The sequence below is a fragment of the Spodoptera frugiperda genome, chromosome 14 (genome assembly GCF_023101765.2).
Source record: "Spodoptera frugiperda isolate SF20-4 chromosome 14, AGI-APGP_CSIRO_Sfru_2.0, whole genome shotgun sequence".
In the NCBI taxonomy this organism is placed as follows: Eukaryota; Metazoa; Arthropoda; class Insecta; order Lepidoptera; family Noctuidae; genus Spodoptera; species Spodoptera frugiperda.
In genome coordinates, this window is record NC_064225.1 from 7,647,441 (window position 1) to 7,671,995 (window position 24,555).

A 24,555-nucleotide genomic window follows, 5' to 3' on the forward strand; every position below is an offset into this window, starting at 1 on the left:
GCTGGAATTAATTAAAACAATATGGCCGTGAACCGAGTTGTGTTTTTGTAACTCTGTCTTTATTATCTGTTTTGTGAGACTAAACATTGACGTTATTGGGGTGGATTTAAGGAATATTTTTGCTAATTTCCTTACGGCTTTTTGTGGCTGATGAAAAACAGTTTTGTATTTTCTTCAGATTTCAAAATGAATGCAAATTATTAAGTTTTGTTAATAGCTTTATTTCCTCCACTATCCTCTTCGTTATGCTTCTAATCCACACACATATAACTGTGATATTTGTATCAAAAGCCAAAAAGTCCAAAATGCTATAAGCGTATGTCCCAAAGAACAAAATTGTACACCACAAAAACGTAATTCGTGACTCCTAAGTTCTACATTGACGCCTGAGTCACACACAGGGATAAGTTACGACTCGACGCCCGTACTAACCCGTCTCTCACCGCCACGCCTATGTCTAATGATGTTCATTAAAGCGAAAATTAACTTTCGGCACTTGAAGCCAAGTCTTTGGCGCGCATATTAATTTAAGATTTAAGAATGTCTGCAATTTGTTAGTAGTCGTCTTTCTTGCGGGAGAGTTTAATGGGAGTCGAGTTGGAGACTTGTGTTATAGACGGAATGGTACCAGTTCTATTTAAAACAATATTTTTACTTTTTTAGAGAAGGTAAAAGGTAAAGACCGAAATTAAGCTTGACTGCGGTTTTACATGTAATAAATATGAGGACTGCACGGTTGGCGCGGTGGCTGGGCAACTGGCTGCCGTGCAATGTTTAGCGGGTTCGATTCTCGAACGGAGCAACTCTTTGTGTGATCCACAAATTGTTGTTTCGGGTCTGGGTGTCATGTGTATGTGAACTTGTATGTTTGTAAACGCACCCACGACACAGGAGAAAATCCTAATGTAGGGCAACGTTCATCATTTAATTAGGTGATGAAAAGACTTGATAATTATTGATTAAAATACATTCTACTATACGTATTACCTTAACCTCCATATACATCTGTAACCTATTCTAATTCTCCCATTGTCCGCAGGGCCTGTTCTCTCGGATGACGTTCAGAGAGCCGGTGTGGGTGGGAGGTGCAGGCAACACTACCGGCCTGCAGAGCAAGCTCGGCCTATCAGACGGACTGCTGGGCTGCGTCGACTTCCTCAGGATCAACGGAGACACCTACCAGCTCATGAAGGATGCGGTCGCCACCCTTGATATCTGTAAGTGCATTAGAAATATGAGTACTGTCTGAATGTTTCATCTATATATAGTTATCGTTTGTGGTGGTACTTAGTGTCGTTAGTTTTCTACATTACGATGTGAGACAAGCCTGTGGTTAATTTCACCTTAGTTTTGCTTGGCGTAACACCTAAGCTAGCTTACCAAATTGTGGCAATCGTTCCTACACTGACAATTTTTGTACATACATAAAATAACCTCAAGCCGTCATCAGTCTTTTCAACCATGCTCGTCAGTTAAGGGTACTTTTAATTTGGCCCTTCTTTAACATATCTCCAATCTGGACAATTTTTGTACGAACTACAAATTATTCATCCATAAATCTATACAAAGTCAAAGTCCAAAGCCCCAAGGCAATCACGTTTGAAAAGACAAGACCAGCCAGAGGAGCTGCGGACTGCCTAACGAGTTTACCGGCTCGAAAAGCAGCAGTAGGAACGGTGTGGTTTTTAGTCAGTAAGAGTCTGACACTCCTCGCCTCACCCAAGGCGGGATAAGTCATTGGATGATTTTCCCCCTTAAAAAAGCCATACTAAACTAGTTGAAAAACTATAGATAAGTTAACTGTTATAAGCATAATTCATTTCGGTAATATCACACACCACATAGTTATATAACATCAGTTCGTTGTCCCTTAGCAGAATATTGTCCATATTTACGTAAGTCTGTAGCGTGTGTCGCGAGAATAATAATTTGATTAGGATCTCTTTGGAGACGCGTCCAGTAAGTAATGGACGATGGTTTGTCGCGCCCGCCACAATTACTTCCCGATCTTATCTTTATTGGAGGCGTTTTTATTATGAGTGCTGAGATAACGCACCTTGTTCTTTTTTGTTGACGGTTTGGGCTCGTGAAAAGTTGCTTCTGTTGTTGTGTTGCAGTTTGTGCTTATGTTTTAATGTCAGTCGATGATTTGTGAAACTATTATTTGCAGTTCGCAGTAATAAGAGCAAAGCTATTAACAAACAAATGACTGCACGGTTGGCGCGGTGGCTAGACAACTGGCTGCCGCGCAACGTGTAGCGGGCTCGATTCCCGCACGGAGCAACTCTTTGTGTGATCCACAAATTGTTGTTTCGGGTCTGGGTGTCATGTGCATGTGAAATTGTATATTTGTAAACGCACCCACGACACAAGAGAAAATCTTAGAAAAAGGGGCAAAGTTGAAAAAAAACACCGGGCACAAATTTAAGCTCAGTGCTATTACTAAACTAGTGCCATTATATTATGCAGTGCAATCGGAGCCACAAATAAATACTTAGTAAAGCTTTGTTCGACCTAAATCGATCCAGACGATCTAACCTGTAACCTTTTAACCTTACGTCTAACGATTCCAAAGACTCAATACTATAGTTCAGTATTCAATTTACATTTAAATCACGAAAACATTCCGTCTCACATTATCCACTCGACTTACATCATAACCCGTCCACAATCCCTTTTGCTCCGAGGTCATTGACCCATTCAGCCATCCTTTGAAGTAGTCCTAAAATACCAATACCAACAAAATATCTGTATTATATTACTTTGGAATTTTCCTATTTTGTAGTCATGGACGCCGTCTTTGAGACAAATCGAATCAAACATATTACCATCAAATCCAATTGGATAGAATTCCATTTCGATGTACACGAGCAGCGCAGACATATAGGTACTTATGTACATTAGCTTTATTCATAAAATATAATAGACATCGCCCTCTTACCGAGGATCCATAACCATCGTTCATTATTATCTGCCACAAAATGGGGCCTTTCAATCAAACATTTGTGACATTAACATTAAGATTTTTACGAGTACCTTCCTTATTTTGTCATGGTCTTTTATTAACTTGGGATCTGTTGCGACATTTCTTGGAATTATAGTTTTTCTGAGCTATTGTAATTCGTCTGAGATAGGAATAGCAAATACTTACCTATGTGAGTTGAAAATAGTGACTCACGCATGTTAGGTATCCATATTATGTGACAACTATATTAATTATCCTCGAGAACTTACTAACTTAAATTAACATTTGTCATCTTCATACTGAAAATTATATCTTCTTTTCATGTATCCATTTTCATGTATCTATTTTCAGATGAATTCAAATACAATACAAATGCTCTGGCAATATCGATATCGTTCCATTTAATAATACAGATCGCAACTCCATTTGAATACATCAAGCAGAACTATGAATAAACATAACCCCGTGTCCTGATCCCGATGCATCTTGTTAGCTTGTGTTGCTGTTTTCGTCGCACCTAAGCATAAACTAGCTCGTTTAAACAATTTCAGAGTAAATCTGCAAACCGTTTGTGCCGCCGATTGGATTTAAAACGTTCCATTTGACACGACAAACAGAATCCGCTGCCAGCCATGTTTGCGCGCCGAAATGTATTGTGATGTGAGCCAGCGATTTCAAGATCGAATCGAGTAAATAGAGAGGATTTGTCGCCGGCAACGAGTGAATCATAAGGCGATTCGTTTTATGCTGGCGATGTCTTTTCTCCGTACATTTGTGTTACCTTTATCGGATCGAATGTCTACGAAATGTATTTAGGTGGCCATCAATAATTCCACAGAGATCAGATGTTACGAGACCCTCATAAATCGTAACATTCGCTTTGTTTCTCGTCATATTTATTTTTCTGCTGTAGTTCTTAGTCAATTTCGTGGAAATTGTGTGTGTTCAACCGTTCACAAAATGGAATATCGGGACACGAACAAGCTAGATACTGTCGGTCCCTTGTTATAATTTTCGTATTAAGGTAAGGTATTCGCGATCCGTGCTCGGATGAGGAATATAAAATTCTTACTTTCATCGTAACTCGCAATAAGGTACTTGATTTTTCACGGAGTCAACGAGCCCTAGTAAAATATTTTATAGCTAGGTAGGTATTCGGCCGGGGCGCGCGCAAAGGAGCGCCTTTATTATTTGTTCGCCGCGAAACAACTTATTACGTACCTATTTGAAGCCTTTCAATATGTATTGTGTACCTACATATTTATACACACATTCTCTTGTACGTATTTATGGAGCTTATCAATTTCTTACGTCTCAACAACGTCTGAATCTACTTATAACAATGTAGGTACAGATATTTGGAATTTTGTTCGAGACTTTTCTTTTGCCTGTTTTATTATTTTGTTGTAGTTAAGTGAATTATTAAATTCTTGTGATTTTCTTATAGCGTAATACGGTTTCGTATCTTCGGCTTTTGTCTTCCGTAGGGTAGGACGATAGGAAGAGTAATAGCGGCAGTTATTAGTCCCACAAACCAAGAAGTTACTGGTCACTATCACCCACTGGATTACTCCTTCAGTAAATAAAGGCGTAAAATTATATTATGTTCAATGCATCACATATACTTATACCTATGAACCAAGTCAGTTGTTCCTCGCCGTGTCCCTGCAGCAGCCCCCCCCCCCCCTCGTTAGCTGGGCGACGGAACGTGTACGGAATTCCGGTGATGAATGGCGTCGACATTACGGTGCGGCCCTTGAATTTGAATTTACCAAACTTCACCATACTTCCCTCTTCATTTACACTTCTGTCGTGAATTTTTTTAGCGTTTGTCTTAGATTAAGTGTTGGAACCACAATGTGGTTACCAGTAGACAGTCTTATGTCTTCGTTCTGGTATTATCTCAGGCGACTCATGGATAGAAGTTAGGTTTTTCTATGTAAATGCTTTTATCAACACACTAGCTGACCCAGCGAACTTCGTACCGCTTTCGCGTAGCAATGATGCTCTACTTTATTACCCGACTGCGCCAGAAGGAGGGTTATGTTTTTCGAGTGTATGTATGTATGTATGTATGTATGTATGTATGTATGTATGTATGTATAATTGTTTGGCACGCTCTGCAGCCTAAACGGCTTGATGGATTTTGACTTGAGAGGTATCGTTGGATTCGTATTTACTGTGAGAGTGACACTGGATATATCAAAATATTAAAAAAACAAAATGGCGGATTTTTGGCGCCAAATTCGAATATTTCTCACTCTCTAGCCTAAACGGCTTGATGGATTTTGACTTGAGAGGTGTCATTGGATTCGTATTTACTGTGAGAGTGACACTGGATATATCAAAATAATAAAAAAACAAAATGGCGGATTTTTGGCGCCAAATTCGAATATTTCTCACTCTCTAGCCTGAACGACTCGATGGATTTCCGCTCGATAGGGGTCGTTTGATTCGTATTTACTGTGAGAGTGACACTAGATATATCAAAATAATAAAACTAAAAAAATAAAAAATAAAAAAAGGTAATTTAAAAAACTAAAAAACCCGACTGCGTTTCTTTATTATAATATTAATTGAAAAAACCCTAAAACAAGAAAGTCATCGTAAAATTTAAGCAGTCGGGACCCATTCTAAATATAAAGACTTCGTGAGGGCACATACGGCTGGCTTTCTAGAATGGGTCCCGACTGCTTAAATTTTACGATGACTTTCTTGTTTTAGGGGTTTTTCAATTAATATTATAATAAAGAAACGCAGTCGGGTTTTTTAGTTTTTTAAATTACCTTTTTTTTGTATAGCTGAGTTATGTATGAGTCCCTATTCAATTTGAATTGGAATCTATAAATATCCTCCATATAAAAATGAATCCATAATTTCCTGATCTCACTATACCTGAAAAGGACTTTACTAATTTAAAAAAAAACAAAATATATTTTCATAATAGTGTTTATTTCATAGGATTCAATCATTTCACTGTCCTGCAGGCGCCTTATCGGCTCTGATGACAATTTTGTGATTATCTTATGGTCTAATGCATTTGTGAATTTCTAATGCATCGGTCTAATGCAACTAATTCATTGTGTTGAAGGAAAAATGTTTGAAGTTGTTCATCACAATGGATCTCTTTACTGAGTTGTTGTGTGCGCAACGCTGATCGACTTCTCTTGCTGAATTGTCCATAAAATATATTTGCAAAAATGTATAGTCTTCAACAGGCACTGGCAATAAGGAACCTGTTTGATGATATATTTGAATCCCTGAATCTGCAAGAATATAAATATGTATACAAATTGTACCACCATGTGGCTCGCAAAATACTGCCACAATACTTTACATCATTTCAAATTAAAACTACTTTTAACCTCGACATTAAACAGCCTTCCACGGCAGCTTTAGGTAGTAGGCTTTACCAAGAACATCTTGCTCATGCCACTACAAAATACAACATGTTATAAATGTTGCTGATTAAGTCTTCGGATTATAGACTATTATTATGTATTTGATTTATTGTTTACAAAATAAACACATCACTGACTCGACATATTTTGCACCAGCTACATGGTTTTAAAACTAAAAAAAAACGTTTGCCATTATACTTACTTGCTAAAAGTAGGCAAAAAATTGTCTCGTATAACTTTTGTTGCCCCAAATGATGTCATTTGAAAGCAATTATTGTACTGCTGGATATGAGTCAAAAAATGAACCAATGAATGTAGTGGCTCTGGTGGCGGTACCAATGGCGTCAATTTGACTTGGCCGCTGGCTCAACACAATCCAGAGGCTTCATTTTTTAATTTCAACCCCAATGTGGACACAAAATGTTCATTAGTCCAATAGCAACAATTTGCTCTGAACTTTGCTCTAATCAATTGCCACATTATAACTGAATGCAGCTTTGTGGGGATTAAACAGAACATTTCTATCTTGATATCGATTCAGTTCAAGTTCATTTCGCGCTTCGCGATGCTCATCAGTTTGATTTGCTCTTATATTTCTTTGTAGTAGGGATATTGGCGATTTAAATAATTATATGTGTACTAGCACACCCGGCGAACTCCGTTTCGCCACCAGATGGCTTCGTTTTATGTAACATTTCGTTTGGTGATTAAAAGATGAACGAAAAAAATTTTTTTGTTTTATATTTGAAAAGGAAAAATTTTATTTCATTTCACAATAGTAATGAATTCATTTAGATTAAAATAAATTAAGTGTTATTTAGTTGAACTTCTCTAAGTGAATGAAAGTGAATACAAAGTAAATACTGAATCGAATCGTTATACGTGTCCGCAAATCATTCGTTTCATTGAAGTGCTCTTTGGTAAACCACATTTTTTGTTTTTTGGTCTGACGTTAACACAAACAAAGCGGATGGTTTTCCAACTCGTGAACACGCAACGTATAACTGCCCATGTGAAAAACAATGATTTTCTAAATTTATCCCGCAAACACTAAGCGATTGGCCTTGCGACTTGTTAATTGTCATTGCGAACGCAAGGCGAACTGGAAATTGCAATCGTTTGAAGTCAAACGGAAGATCAGTCGGAATCATTGGTATTCGAGGAATACATACATTTTCACCTGCGTACTTTCCGTTAATAATGGTTGCCTCAATCAAATTCGGCATAAGTCTTTTTACCGCAAGTCGAGTACCGTTGCAAAGTCGCGGTGGATTCAAATTACGCAATATCATAATAACTGTACCAACTTTGAGTTGCAAGTTATGTGGTGGAAATCCTGGTAACTCGAGAGAGTTCAAAAACTCCGTTGGATAATGTACTACATCATCGGGATTTGTTATGGAATCAACGGATTTGTATGTCACCAAATCGCCATCGATTTTTGATTGAATGGTGAAATTCAGTGCGTGTACATCATTATTCTTTGCGGCAAGAATTGCTCGTTGACTTAACCAAGCATAATTCTGATAATTCTCACTAATGTTTGGAAAAACATTTTCAATAAGAGCTAGTTGAGAGTCTACAAATCGGCAAAAGTCGTTGGTAAGAGTAATTAATCCAGATGTCGCATCAACTGTGACTTTTCCATTTCCAACAGCTAACAATTGTTTTGAAAATTGTGCAGCACTTTGATCATTTTGAAGTTGAACTCTCATATTAGTGGTTAGCGATAACGTTTTTACGTTATTCCATAAAGGTGATGCCTTCAGGCAAGCATTCAATTCATCTGCAGGCGTTCCACGGGGAATTACTGGCAACGTCTGCCTGAAATCGCCTGCCAACAATATCATTAAGCCACCAAAGATGTTGTTATTTCGCCGAAGATCCTTCAGTGTGAAGTTAAGTGCTTCAAGTGATTTCTTATGTGCCATTGTACACTCATCCCAAACAATGAGCTTACATTGCATCAACAATTTTCCCATTGCACTGGATCGTGAAATATTGCATGTTGGAGTATCAATTGTGTTTAAATTGAGTGGCAACTTAAGCGCAGAATGTGCAGTACGACCGCCATCTAGAAGAGTCGCCGCAATTCCAGATGATGCTAACGCCAAAGCTATGTCACATCTTGATCGAATAGTGGCCAAAATCAATGAAATGACAAATGTTTTCCCTGTTCCTCCAGATGCGTCCAGGAAGAATAGACCACCAGTATTATTGTCCACCGCTTGCATTAATGTTTCGTATACTTGTTTTTGCTGTTCATTCAGCAACAGCACATTATTTTGAACGAATTCCTGCAATGTATCAACATTGTATTGCAGCTCTCGATTTAATTCTTGGTTGAATGCATCGTGCATCGATCGATTTGGTGCAATCATTCCTACTTCAATCAGTAGCTTGTTTGCAATAGTCAAACATTGATCCTCAATCAGAATCAATCCTTCATTGTAGATTTCATCGGTTATTTGCATGTCAGGATTATTCGTTTGAATGCGCAAGCGATGCAAGATATCTTCACATATGTCATCTTTGTATTTGTTCCATAACTGAATTGGTTGTGAAGGAAAACATGTGGTGATGATAATTGCGAACAGCGTTCGTATTTGGTACGCATTTGATGAAACAACTGAATCCGCAAGTGTTAAATCCCAATGAGAATCGTTCTCTAGCAAACCCAATAGTTGACATGCTTCTCGAAAAGTTTGGCATTGGTGGTCATTCACAGTTTTCAAATGCGCAAATGATTTTGGTCCACGTACATTTACTAACAGCAGTCGCAAATAAAAACATTCATCATTTCTAGGATGAACAGTATACATGCGACCTAGTGCATCACTGGAAAACACCTGTGGCCAATCTGGAACTGGGGTTCCTTGTTTGCGACGTTGGAATTTCTTTGTTGATTGATTCCAAGTGTAATACTTGGGCATTTCAACGTACATCAGCGTCGCTGCGAATGGATCTGCTTCACACATTGCAAAGAAGCTAGTCAATGTTGTCGATGGTGGTCTCTCAGCTCGTTGTGCTGCATTAGCCTCAGTGAAGTAAACTCTTTGGCCATTTTCCAAATGCACTGATAAATGTACAACTGTGGGATATCTTTCATGAATTAGAAATGAAAATAATCGCCACAGTGCTTCATTAGTACTGACGTATCTGCCCATTTGGAAGTTGCTGATTTCGTCATTCGCATTTTCCGACGCAATACCAAACACAGCCATGTCGCTGCCTTTTGTGACGTACTTGCACAAATATTTGATTGATTTGGCCGAATGACAACTCTCAACGTTTGCATGTGTTTCGAAAATTCGTGATAGCAGCGGGCAATATGGTACAATGAATTCATTTCCGATCTCAATCTCTTGATTTTTAACTTTAACTTTGATAGTTCGACCATTATCTTCTTTTGAACGCCGACGATAAACTGGATATCCATCGTTCCCTGTAACTGTTTCAGCAACTAACGGTCGCGGATATCGTTTTGTGCACTTTCCATCAGCCATGCAAGGCGATAATGGATTTAATGCACCGCACGGTCCATGCACCATCTGTGTCGTCACAATGTCGTGTAGATGGGGATCAGTGACTGGATCAGGAATTTCAGCTGATATGATGTCATCCACTTCATTTGAATGTAATTTGTTCAGCAACCAAATTAGGATATGAGCATGCGGTAGTCCACGCTTCTGCCATTCCACCGAGTACATATAACAACGTGTGTCACCAAAAACTCGATACTTAGTAAGCACATCCATCATAACCTTGAGTTTTTGTTGAAATACTCTGGCGATTATGTCATGGCGATCTTGCGGTTTCTGACCCGGTTCCAACTCACGTTCAATTTCCATCCACTTCGGATTGCATGTGAACGTAATAAATAAATCGGGAGTTCCATAATTTCGCACGTATGTCATAGCGTCTTGAGCGTATTCATGCATGTGGCGTGGGCTTCCGATATAAGATGATGGGAGAATCGTCAGACGTCCAACACTCTCAACATCACCATCTGAATGAATAGCATCACGCAAGTGTATATAGTCCTCAGATCGTAGCTTTGCCTGATTGAATCGGATGAACGCTAAACGTTCTGTCTCGACTTTGACATACATGTCGACAGCGAATTGCTGGAATAGCCGACGGCACTTCAGAATGACATTCTCCTCATGTGTACGAATCATCATACGATACGCATAGTAATTCATTGCGCTTAGATTTTTATTCGTTGATACGCCTGAAAATGCAAAATTAAATGAATTGTTAATGGAAACCAATAATAGCAATAATTAGTGTGTGAATATTGTACTTGTAATTGGATCGACCATCTTACTTGTAATTGGATCGACCATCTTCAACGTGATATCGTATCCGTCTTGCCCTTGCCAATAAATGATTGGATATTGTAACGCATCGTACAAACGATGTGTCTCGTTTACACGATGCATGATATTGCTTCTTCGCTGAACGACAATGTCTCGCGATTTAGTTGGATCGCCAACAATAATTGCAGCAACATCATTAACGGTGGGTGCATTGAATCTTCGCACATGTTCACCTGTTGGGGTACAATCCGCTCTTATGACAAATTTGTGCGTATCCGATGGCATTCGTTCCAATGCTGTTTTGAACATATTAACCACAGCGTTATTAGCGTGAAAAAATGCTTGCAACTGTTCAATAATTCGTCTCTTTAACTGTTCTGTTCCCTGTATATTGCACCGCACATTCAGCTGATCCACCATCGACGAAATGAAATATATTTGCAGAAATTGATGCGGTTCATCTGGTGTTGGCACCATTGAACCATGCAAATGATATATTTGTCCTTGTATCTGTAATTGCAAACAATCATTTGTTAAAGAATATGGTGTAACTTTTGATCGTGTGTGTTGTATCTTTTACCTTGCAAGTCGGCATGAAGCCGCCTTCTCGAATGATATTAGCTCCAAAGGAAGTCATGCGAAAGCAGTTATTGTATTCAAGGATGTGTTGAAGAAAATGGCTGGAATCGGGATCATTTCCATCGAACAATGCTTTCAGTGGCTGTGGTGGTGTAAGTAATGGATCCAGTTTGACTTTTCCACTTGCGCAGCACAATCCAGCCGTTTCTCTTTTGAACTTTAACGCATTGCAATATCGGCATACAGTCGTCATTGGTCCAATATCTAAATTTTCATCATCACTGTAGTTCGCAGTGGGATCATATTGGAATGCCAAGCGATTGTATGATGCCAATGATCTTCGTGTGCTCACGCGTTGTCTCAATCGTGCATTTTCTCTTATTATATTTTGTCTTTCTTCGCTTAAGTTCTGTGAATACACTTGTTGCTGACTTGCATGTCTTGTGCGGCGGCCGATGTTCGCACGTCGTCCTCTAGGCATTTTGGGCTATGGACAGAGTGGTGAATTTAACCTCAAATGCACGATCCACATAATTTACACAGTTCAACTTACCACCTTAAAGACAAATACCTGCTGTTGAAATTGAATAAAAATGTACACAATACACTTGATTGATTTGATGGAAATGTTAAGAAACGAATAACAATTTTTTTTTACTTTTTTTTCATTATTTCACAGTGTACACAATACCGGTTTGTCACATGAAATTAACTGATAAGAAAACAATAAGTAGCTGTCAAGCAATGTGTCACGCACCGACGCCATCTATTTAAAATATTGGTTTGTAGTACATGCTATGTATCAGAGATGGCGCTTTTTTTTTGCTATAAACCTCACGGAGCCTGAGACCTTTCCAACGAATGTAAAATCGTGCAAATCGGTTCGTGCGTTCTGGAGTTATAGCGTCAGGAAGGAAAACCCGACTTATTTTTATATAATAAAAAAAAAGAATAGCTGACCCAGCGAACTTCGTACCGCTTTCGCGTAGCAATGATGCTCTACTTTATTTTGTATAGCTGAGTTATGTATGAGTCCCTATTCAATTTGAATTGGAATCTATAAATATCCTCCATATAAAAATGAATCCATAATTTCCTGATCTCACTATACCTGAAAAGGACTTTACTAATTTAAAAAAAAAAACAAAATATATTTTCATAATAGTGTTTATTTTATATGATTCAATCATTTCACTGTCCTGCAGGCGCCTTATCGGCTCTGATGTCAATTTTGTGATTATCTGATGGCATGCGGTCTAATGCATTTGTGAATGTCTAATGCATCGGTCTAATGCAACTAATTCATTGTGTTAAAGGAAAAATGTTTGAAGTTGTTCATCACAATGGATCTCTTTACTGAGTTGTTGTGTGCGCAACGCTGATCGACCATTCTTGCTGAATTTTATTGTCCATAAAATATATTTGCAAAAATGTATAGTCTTCAACAGGCACTGGCAATAAGGAACCTGAAATGAAGAAAATGAAGTCATTTGAAAGCAATTATTGTACTGCTGGATATGAGTCAAAAAATGAACCAATGTGGCTCTGGTGGCGGTACCAATGGCGTCAATTTGACTTGGCCGCTGGCGCAACACAATCCAGAGACTTCATTTTTTAATTTCAGTCCCAATGTGGACACACAATGTTCATTAGTCCAATAGCAATAATTTGCACTGAACTGTAATCAATTGCCACATTTCTATCTTGATATCGATTCAGTTCAAGTTCATTTCGCGCTTCGCGATGCTCATCAGTTTGATTTGCTCTTATATTTCTTTGACTTGCCGTATTTCGAGTTCTGCGGCCTAAGCTTGTACGTCTGGTTGGTAGCATTGTTAAAAACGAAATTCCAACTGAAAATAAAAAGCTCTCATACATTTTCTGCATAACCGTGTATACCAAATTGTAGTATTGTGTAGTCACCAAAAGTTACTAAAAATAATGAAGATGTGAACTTACCTTGATTAACAAACACTTATTAGCGAATAAAAATCTTAGTCTTAGTCTTAGGCTTTAAAACTCGAAGAAATATTAAGATAATCTCTCAGAAATATTGAAAAATATACATTTAATTTTGCATATTATAAAAAACGCGCAATACGAATGTCAATGTCATTCACACCAATAGACTATATTGAAAGAGCATCGTTTGTTCGAAAACGTGAATAGAAATTTTAATTTACACAAAATAAATTTCTGAACACACGCGTAACTGTTGATAATTTGTCATTATTTCTGAACGCACGCATAATTTAATATTTGAGGAATTCCATTAATGCTTAATGCTCTTTTCAATATTTTCAATAGATTAAAAAAAAATACAGACAATTGTTTATTCACCTTTTTCATAGTTTATGCATAAATGTCAATCATTATTTACAGAATTTGAATTTAGAAACAACAAATATTTGACATGTACAAATGAAAATTTATTGAATCTAGCTTTTTCCCGCGACTTCGTCCGCGTAGTGGTGTTAGTGGTCAAAATGCTGCCGTATGTCATCTAAAATCTGAATTACTTGAGAATATGTTACTGTTAGCATTTTTAAAGATATGTTTTCCATAGAAACCACGACCGCCGATTTATCGTTTTATAATCATGATGAAAAGTAGCCAAGGTTATCTATATTATTATCCTTTAATTTCCTATATATTGCCTATCAATAAAAAAGACATTGTTTCGTTGTTATATTCCAAAAAAAAAAACATTCGTGCAAGCGTAACCTCAACACAAACAGGATAACTTTCGCATTCATAACATTAGTATGGTAGTAGGGATATTGGCGATTTAAATAAGTATAATATGTGTATTTAAATAAGCTTGAAAGCGTAATTACAGACAGACAGAGTTACTTTCGCGTTTATAATATTAGTAGGGATTTTGTGCTCCAAGTCTCCAACGCACACTTATTTAATAGCATTTGTTTTTTAGTATCCAATAGCATTTATCCAACAATGAACTTTATCCAATAGTAATAAAGCTCAAATTGACTCTACGTATTAGTTAGAAAACGTTTGTATGGGATAAAGGAAAGGGCAGTTTTTAGGGTTTTTCCGTCAATTATTTGATATTTTCTCACCTTTTAAACCTTCCCTGGACTTCTACAAATAATTCAAGACCAAAATTTGCCAAATCGGTCCAGCCGTTCTCGAGTTATAGCGTCAGGAAGGAAAACCCGACTTATTTTTATATAATAGATTTAAATAAGGATCGAACGCGAGTGAAGCCACAGGCAACGTATTAACAAAAATGACGAATTTTCAAGCAAACATTAATCTCCTCTATCAAACATACTACGCCTTCTACCCTTTTTATTAAAAAGTAGCCTATGTTCTTTCGCTCCTCATTAAGTGTCTAAATACAAAATTTCACTGTTACAGCTTTAAAAATGACGAATTTCCATATGACCATTCATCCCCTATTTTTACCCACTCTCCCCTATTTTTTTGCAATAAAAGTAGACCATGTTCTTTCGTTCCTCATTAAGTATCTAAATACAAAGTTTTACTGTTACGGCTTTTAAAATGACGAATTTCCATATGACCATTTATCCCTTATTTTTACCCATTCTCCGCTATTTTTTTGCAATAAAAAGTATCAAGGTCTATTCTATCTCAGTACTAAATTCCATCAAAATCGGTTCACTGGTTTAGGCTTGTAAGCGTAATTACAGACAGACAGAGTTACTTTCGCATTTATAATATTAGTAGGGATTCTGTGCTCCAAGTCTCCAACGCACACTTATTCAATAGCATTTGTTTTTTAGTATCCAATAGCATTTATCCAACAATGAACTTTATCCAATAGCAATAAAGCTCAAATTGACTCTACGTATTAGTTAGAAAACGTTTGTATGGGATAAAGAAAAGGGCTGTTTTTAGGGCTTTTCCGTCAATTATTTGATATTTTCTCACCTTTTAAACCTTCCCTAGACCTCCACGAATAATTCAAGACCAAGATAAGATAAATCCGTTCAGCCGTTCTCGAGTTTTAGCGAGACAAAGGAACAGCAATTGATTTTTATATATATAGATAGATATAGATAGATAGATAGATTAGAAACACATAAGTATCTTTAGTTATGAAGCTTGTCAACAAGGGTTCCTTATTTTATTTCGAGCTGATCTGTTCTGGTCAAAACTTATACCTATTCATAATATTAGAGACTTGTATCTTCTTTACCCTCATCTAAACCATTCCTTTCCTTTCCCATACAGTATCACATAACACGTCATAAATCCCGAAAAGATTTTGAATCATTGTCTTCCCGTCAAAGCCAGCAGCTCTGGTATGAGGCATCCCGCAGCTCCGAGCCCCACATTTCCATATTTACAAGTATGTGGGTCACCTCACGTATTACAACGGCGTGCATTGAAAAAGGTTGCGTTCGCTGCCCATTGAAGTAGTGAAGATTGCCGGAAAGATTCGGGGTAGATTGGCGTACTAAGAAAGTGGCGTACAATGGAGAAAAGGCTTATACCTTACGCCGGCTGGACAAAGGGTAGGAACTCTATTTGTAGGTAATTCGCCGACAGATTGCTTACATTCAACTCTGTATTGGCTTTTTATCGCTGCCTTTGTGAAACTTCTGATTTTCCAATTACATACCGAGTATTTTCCTTAAACCTCGAAGTTTCTCTAGCTAATTAATGGTACGTCAAATGAAGCTGTTCTGTTTCGCTTAAAAAATCCCAACGAGAACATTATGACGTGTTTCGTTTACTTACTCATTATAATTAAGTAGAGAGATTAATTCTAAGAAAACGATACGAAGTAGGTTGTTTGAAACTTGGAGCTCATTAAGTAGTCAGAAGTTGGTTCGGAAGATCGAGTAACCCCACATGCGGGTGAATTCTCAACTTTATTTGCGTAATACGCGTAACATCAAGTGTTATGATCGTAGTTACTCGAGAAACTGAGAGCTAATCTGGCCTTTTGCGTAGAATTAGGTTTATTAGGGAACCGCACCTTTGTATTAAAGCCTCATATTTTTAGATAGCTTTTTCTGTAAACTACGTAGGTAGTCTGGTTTACCCTGGACTTGTAACATAACTGGCAGAAAATGGGTGCTAAACTTCAGTACGTCCAGTTCTGCCCCTTTAACCTCTTGTTTGCTGGTATATGAGACATAATAGAAAACACATTGTGTCTCGCGTAGATCTGCGTTCCACGGGTTAAGCAATAACAAAGTTAATTTCTTATATGTAAGTAAGCATTTACAAACATTGTACCACACCACCTCAGAATCGATAGCTCAGCGCGAATTATCCGAACACATCAGACTAGGAACACATTTATTTCTTGAACCGATCGCAAGCGACAGACAACTGCGAGATTAAGTATGCCGGTGATAAATGAGATTTCTTCTCAAGTCTCGAGTTATGGGGCGCTATGTACCACCTCGTGGCGCGCTGAGGAAGTTTAAAACTTTGAGCCTCTGGATATGAGGATGAGGTATGGGATGATTATACCGTCAGACACGCTCACACACCGGCGCTATAGGTGGAACTATAGTATGGATGATTTGCTGCTTTTTACCATTAACATAATAATAGTATGTGTCGTCTTATCATGTTTCGTAAGTCGAGTGGTCGCAGGCGTAACTGAAGCGACAGCACAGAAGAAGCGTAGAAATTGTAGCTGTTCGGGAAATTTTTCAACCAATAGGACGGATTCTTTTATGGTTTTTTCCCCCGAATACTGAAAGGTTACTCAATTTTAAGTTGTATTTAAATATCGTGCTATCTCTGTCATTTTATAAAGAATTGATAGGTACAGAACTAGTTTTGAGAGCGACTTAAAATTGAGTGGCGTTTGAGTATTTGAACATTAGTGACTCATAGCATATCTGGTGCGAACCGGATATTACAATATGGTACGTACCTACGCCTGTACCAACCTCTTCAGAATTAAAAGCCATTTGAAACCCGACTTAACTCTCACTATACTGTAACATAATGTGAAGCAAAGGGGTGTTCTCCACGTAAATTAGGGCCGCGGCTCAACGTCCGTCCGTCCGTATTTACCAACGGAAATTGAATAACTAATTTTGTATGAACTTTTTCGCTTTTGGTTTTACTGTTTTCCAACTTTATTTTGCGCGTAAAATGCTATTTTAACCGCTTGGGCTGTTGAATACTAAAACGTTTTGGTGTATATCATTACGGCCAGTTATAGTTAAACGTAATTGGGTCTGTCCAGGTACAGATGTGTTGGTGTTTACCGTACATCTAAAGAGTATGAATTAGGATCGTATTTGATACTAGCTTTTGCCCGCGACTTCGTTCGCGTGGAATAGTGACTTCCGGCAAATTTTTGGTTTTAACCACATAGTTCCCGATCTCGCGGGATCTCTTCAAAAATGAGATGTGGAAGATATTCCAGGGAACTCTTCAAAAATCAACATAATGAGCTCTGCGTTTGAATTTAATAGATGTATACCCAACTAACAATTTTGCCCTATAACCAAACCTTATATCTCAAAAAAGCTGGGTAAATGATGTATAAAGGTTTTGGTGGTGACTGATTGTTGTGTAAAAGCGTTTGACAACACAGTTTGGCTCTATAAGTTTATATAGCAAAAACGACCTATTAATAGTTGATGTAAAGGTTTACTTCACGACTTTATATAGCTGTTATAGTCAGGCGTTATAGCAACCTCCATTGTGACTAGTATACAACGATTGAACTTCATAACAGTTTTAACTGTCACCCTAATGCGCCTAATTTGCGCAATAAAGGTTCGAAACGAACTCCTATGTGTCGTTTGTTAAAGTAGAGATGACAACTCAGGAATAGGACGATATTACGATATTGAGGGTTTTAAGATCATCGTTACAGTACACAGTAATATAGTGGGCACAAAAAGTCTACATCGGAGTGATTTGGTGATACAGCTGAGTTTCAAATTATATTTATATAGCTTAATTGTCTTATAAAGGGTTGTTAATGCCCATTATAGCTGTAGTGATAAACTTATATCACAAATACACTTTTTAGAAGCAGATTGTTTTTTTATAACTATTATAGTTCCTCTATTACACAACAGTACTATAACGGAGATCTTATGTGTTTTAATACATTATTATTGTGTTTAAAGTTAGGCTAGCAATGCTTTTAAATGATAATTCCGTTTTGTAAAAGCACTTCTATCGCTCTTCTACAACAATATTGACATTTTGATTCAGTGTAATTAATGCGACAATATTTTTATCTATACTAATATTATAAAGCTGAAGAGTTTGTTTGTTTGTTTGTTTGAACGCGCTAATCTCCGGAACTACTGGTCCGATTTGAATATTTTTTTTTGAAGACCCAATTATAGAAAATGGTTCCGTACAAAATACAGTTCACGTCAGTGATGAAATGGAGAATAATTCATTTGTGGACAGCGATTCCAGGTGTGACAGTTTTTCAGATTGTTTGATTGATTCAACTGAAGAAAAAACCAGCAACTACGAGATGGTTTGAAGCATTGGGCTATTAATTATAATATTTCACACGAAGCAATAAAAAGTCTGCCTCGTTGGTCGAGTGGTTGCAAGTGCGACTGCCGGGCAAGGGGTCTCTGGTTCGATTCCCGGGTCGGGCGAAGTATTGCTGAGCCTTTTTCGGTTTTTCGAAAATTTCTCAGTAGTAGCACGGAGTCTGGAAATGTGCCCGGTATATGGCAATAGGCTCACCACCTATTACATGGGACTTACAATATATAGTAAATAATTGTGAAATGTGGGTGTACACAGTGGCATTACGTGCCATAATGTGCACCTCTGCCTACCCCTTCGGGTATTAAAGGTGTGACGATATGTATGTATTTAGTTATAATAATTCTCTGACGTCATACGTAGTACCTACACAGATTTATGAACCATAACATTTCTGACGTGGTATTTTTGTAAGTTTAAAAAAAGTATTCATCATATTTATGGAATAAGGACAAAAAATAAAACAAAAATAACAAACAAGCTCAAAAGGAACCCTAATTTCATGTAATGGTGGATGTAATCTATCATAATGAGTACTATAGTAGAGTTAAGGAAGCTGGAACTATGTTTATAACTTAAAATAAGAAATTATTTAAGTAAAAGCTCATTAATTCGAAGGGGGCATTCAAATATGTCGTAAATCCATACATAGTTTATCAGTAAAATTACAGTCGCACAACATTTTCCTCGTAAGAGACGAATAATTCGATTAAGTACAAAATAATATCTTAGTCACCACGATACCTCGTCACATTTCTTATTTTTTTTAATTCTCTTCTAAAAGACTGAGACACTGCAGCGACGTGAACGAATGTAAAATGAATGAATGATGAATTTTAGTGATGTAATGGAATCATGAACTCTTTTACAGTACCCAAAAACTCTTTAGTAGTGCTGCGGTGGCTTATATATCACCAAATAGAGATTGCGTTACTGTAACATCAACTGCAACGGGCCAAAATTGTCATGCCTGATACCCTTATAGTTCTACTTTAACACTGAATGGAGATATAATTGCGCCACTTTCTTTGTAGATGCACCTTCTTTGGCCTTTTATTTGACCACCGTTTAGTTTTTACAAAACGTTCTATGGCCTTCTATAAAACTAACTTTTGTTGGTTGGGTACTCACTTAGGGCATTGAAAAAATAGTTTAAAAACGGACTTAAACTAAATTAAAACTAAAGAAAGCTACGAATTACGAATTTATAACAATTAAAAAAGAAACTATATTACAACCTATCCTCTATGCTATAATAACCAAGCTTAAACTAAATAATTTAAAAGAAACGACTTAAATCTAATCTAATTAATTTATAAATTAGATTTACAATTTTATTAAAAAAACTAACTACAGTAACTACTAATAATCGATATCAAACTAAACCTACGTTAAATAGTTTAACCAGAAAACCAGGAAAACGCAACAAATAAACTTATTAATTGACAAATACAACGAAACCAATTTAGAATATACGAAACAGCAGGACCACTACAGACAAATAATCATACGACTGATAATACACTTTTTCTACGATAGTACCGAAGCGCTCGGCCGATACCCAACCAAATGAATGTAACGAAACCATAGCGCGATCTATTTCGATCCCAACGCCATCTATCGAGGATAAAGACAACTTGGATTATTTATTTATACTCCGTTCGGGCATTTTCTTTGTACTAAAAGTTTAATTATATTGATATTATTTTTTTCATACCTTTTTACTATTTATTTACTTTTTTTCGATGAATTAAAACAATAACATGAACCGAAGTCGTGTAACGTTCGACATAGAATTATCTATACTCCGTTAGAGCGTTTTCTTTGTACTAAATGTTTTATTATATTGATATTATTTTTTTCATACCTTTTTACTATTTATTTACTTTTTTTCGATGAATTAAAACAATAACATGAACCGAAGTCGTGTAACGATCGACATAGAATTATCTGTACTCCGTTAGAGCATTTTCTTTGTACTAAATGTTTTATTATATTGATATTATTTTTTTCATACCTTTTTACTATTTATTTACTTTTTTTCGATGAATTAAAACAATAACATGAACCGAAGTCGTGTAACGATCGACATAGAATTATTTATAAATAATTTATTTCTTATTTTTATTTTTTGATTTTTGAAATAAAAATATATCTATGTCCTTTCTAAGGTTCTAAACTATATCTGTACCAAATTTCAACCAAATCCGTCAAATAGTTGCGGAGATTAATGGTATAAGCATAGAATGTTCGACGTGATTCTTTAATTTGACATAACTTTTTTATTTATGAACCGATTGACATGAAACAAACACTAAATGTAAATTTAAGCATCCCATAATATATTCGTGAAAACCGCATCCAACTCGGATCAGCCGTTTCTGAGATTAGCGCGCATAGACAAACAGACAAACAGACAATCAGACAAACAGACAAACAGACAAACAGACAAACAGACAAAAAAAAAGTTAATTACATTTTTGGGTTCGACATCGACATAACAATAACCCCTGCTATTTTTTTTATTTTTATTTTCAATGTACAGACAGCACTTTTCTACGATTTTATTATATGTATAGATTCGTCGTATGCCAGTTTTTCTCAATAACTTAAAAAAACACATCAGTTCAGTTAGTCATTTCGGCTGGCGACGACATCTTCTTTAGCGTCAAAAGTTTGATAATCTACTTGGCTAAATTTTCTGTTCAACCTATCACCCAAAACCGTCATAATAACTTTAATATTGCGTAACTACTATAATCTGACATTATCAGAATTCGTTCTGAACATAAGAAGATTACCCTCCGCCCACAATATGTAAAGCTATGTATGTTCGTTCATCCATCCGTGTTTTATTACTATCGCTAATACCGCGCTCGCTAGAATAATGAAATTCCATCTCGCCGCGTATTGAATGCGTAATCGTCAGCCGTTCATCTAATAATAGTGTTTCGTTGTTTTGTCCTATGTATGCTAATCGTTCGGTTTGTGCACTGCAATTTGTGCTTTAATTGTCTCAACTTAGAATTCTATTTATGATCAAATTGGATGCCGTATTTGTTTAAACCTAATTGCTAGCATTTACTTACGGTATTGTAAACATCGTGAGTTAGGTGGCGAGCCTATTGGAATTTTATCAAAAATTTAAGGTTGTAACCACCTGACTAAAGATGGTTGCTCATAAGATATCATTTTCTAAATTAGAAATTTTGTTCACAGCGGAATGTGCCCCAACACTAGCGCCTTGGAAGCCGCCGATCGAAGTAACAAGCGAGTCAACACACCAGAGAGAAGACCACGCGATATACGACATCAACGACATCGTACACTTTGAAGACAACGACATCGTCATGCGAGACGCCAAACGAGCTAAAATACACGACAATAATAAATTAGACAATTCCGTCGTGCCATTCAAAACTTACTCTAGTTACAATGACGTTAAGACACTTTTTGGTAAGGATAACAAGAGCGCTGGAGTTGTAGCTGATGTAGACAATGACTTGAAGCTTGAAGAGAGGAAGGAGAAGTCGTGTGAGTGCCAGCACGGCGGAGGGTGCGTCGCCAATGTGTGCCTGTGTCCTCTCGGGTACGCGGGCGTCAAGTGCGAGATCACGCTGGATTTAAAGGTAAGAAACATTTCTTAGACACGAATATTTGATACCAAATACGTCCTCCTCCTGCCATCAGATACATTGATGTTATATATGTCAAAATGTTTTTGTTTGTGAGATAATTTGGATTTAACAAAATTGGATGACAGCCTTAATAATCAACCTTTTAAGAGAAAATTAATCTATGAATTGAGCCACTATTTAGCTGGTAATGGTCATATCAACAGCCTATAAGTAGTCACTGCATACCAAAGACCTCATCTCGAAGACGTTATTAATCAACACGCTTGCTCAATGTGGGTTGGCGATTTCAAGGTTATAGTAACTATAAACCCAGGTTTCCTAACGATGTTTCCTTCATCGTTTGTCGATGGTGTCTAAATAATCATAGAAAGTAGATATAACTCGGTAAAAGTTGAATTGCTACTTTCGAACCAGCACTCGCATGAGAAGCTTAAACCTTCTTAAACCTTCGGGCCACTACGACTTTGCTCTGTGGATGCTAATAATAAGACCCAAACCTAAGGTTCAGTTTCCAAAATCGATATAGAGTACGTTTGCTTTTTATTATACCCCAGACTTATATACAAGCTATTCATTGTCAAAACAAGTTTCATGTGAAACCATTACTCCTCTCAATACTTCGCAAGAACGTGTTTCAAGAAAACGAGTGCTTCCTTCCTTTTATTTTACTCCTTTCATAAATCAAATGAGCCGGGAGACTACCCACTTACTTTTGTCTTTTTATAACTTTGTTTGAGAAAATTTCTCCGTCCACTCCAGACTGTAGCGCTCTCAATGTTCCCTTGGACTGCGGGAAAACTGATAGTTTTGTTCCGCTGTAAAAGTACGACGAGTTTTTTTAATAAGTCCGTTTCATGTTAAAAAGTTTGTTGTTCAAAAGAATATTTGAACGAATTAAAACGCTTTGTTAAAGTTCCGTAGTTTTCCCAGTTGCTTGTTACGTGGTAATAAGATGTTACCTTCAACTTAACAACTATGTAAGCTGCTTTTACTTGCTTCTACAAGCACAATGGCCCATTTTACTTAGAACGTAGTTATGCTAATATGTTCCTACAATCTCTTCTTTTGTTAAACAGATTCATAACGAGTCTTTTAGCTGGATTGTTCTTTTTATTTTAAGTTTATTTAAATTAGATTTTTAATGGAGCATTTACATTAGTCGGTTATACCGTATTCGGTTGCAGGCCGTATTCGGTCACCAACTAATATAAACAGGTATTCGTTTGGCCGTATTCAGTTTGGCCGTATTAATTCAGTTTCGGTTAAACCGAATGCGGCCGCCGCCTTCGGTGACCGACCTACGACCGACCTAATGTAAACGCGCCATATCATATCGGATAGCAATTTTCTTATACCTAATTACAACATTAGGGCTTAGGATCAAATACTCCATTAACAATTACCACTACTGTAATTGGATCCTGTCTTCGAGACTCAAAATTTGAATAAAAAGTACAAAAGACCATAATCATATCAACATTAGTATCTGCGTAGTGTGTGTGAGAGAAAAATCATTAAAACTCAATTCCATTAAAGTCAATAATGACCAACAAACAGAAATAAAGATCATTAATCACTACTGCGAATGAACTCACACACAACTCGGCATCTACCTACATACACATACATACGTAGGCACAGCCAATGAATAAATTAATGCTGTTCATTGTCAATTTTATTTTAAAGTTATCTTTGTAAGTGAAAATATTTGCGTTTCATTGTGAGTCGTGTTGTGACGTCGGCGCGTGTTATTACAGGTGCCGCGGTTCAACGGGTCCTCGTATCTTCGGCTGCCGGGCTTGGGGAGCGCTGCCGAGTCCTGGCTCGATATACAGGTGAGATAATACATGCTTTTTATTTAGATTGGATATTAACAATGCAATACATTTTTAGTTTTTATTCCGCTTATAGCTAAAAATACATCTATAAGCGGAATAAAAACTCTAGTGTATTGCTAATGTAGCATGGATTTCCACAAAGTAAAGCCTGATTCTATATAGTTTGTATATATTGTTGATTGATGAAAACATCTAGAAGTGTAATAATTTACAACTTCAAAATCTATATATTAATACGTGAAGCAAAAACTTTGTAACAGTTTTTACGAAAATTGCGCGGACGTTGGAGCATAAAATTTGGTACACTTATAGTTTATGTGTAGGAGA

The 24,555-nt window shown here is 36.9% G+C and overlaps 2 protein-coding genes and 1 long non-coding RNA gene across 3 annotated transcripts in view; 1 reads left to right on the forward strand and 2 right to left on the reverse strand.

Moving 5' to 3' along the window:
- Nucleotides 1–24,555, forward strand: part of LOC118279145 (pikachurin) — a 176,814-nt gene that overhangs the window by 139,908 nt on the left and 12,351 nt on the right. Inside the window, exons 9-11 of the mRNA XM_035598681.2 lie at nucleotides 1,040–1,217; nucleotides 21,972–22,381; nucleotides 24,148–24,225. Coding sequence (XP_035454574.2) covers nucleotides 1,040–1,217; nucleotides 21,972–22,381; nucleotides 24,148–24,225 — 666 coding nt within the window. The remainder of the gene's footprint in view (nucleotides 1–1,039; nucleotides 1,218–21,971; nucleotides 22,382–24,147; nucleotides 24,226–24,555) is intronic.
- LOC126911407 (uncharacterized) overlaps nucleotides 1–24,555 on the reverse strand; it is a 108,123-nt gene that overhangs the window by 13,820 nt on the left and 69,748 nt on the right. The window lies entirely within an intron of this gene.
- Nucleotides 5,758–8,273, reverse strand: LOC126911399 (ATP-dependent DNA helicase PIF1-like). The gene is made up of 2 exons (XM_050698445.1): nucleotides 6,569–8,273; nucleotides 5,758–6,231 (listed from the first exon to the last, which is right to left on the reverse strand). Exon 1 carries the CDS (start codon nucleotides 8,214–8,216, stop codon nucleotides 7,269–7,271), a length of 948 nt encoding a protein of 315 aa, XP_050554402.1. The 5' UTR covers nucleotides 8,217–8,273; the 3' UTR covers nucleotides 5,758–6,231; nucleotides 6,569–7,268.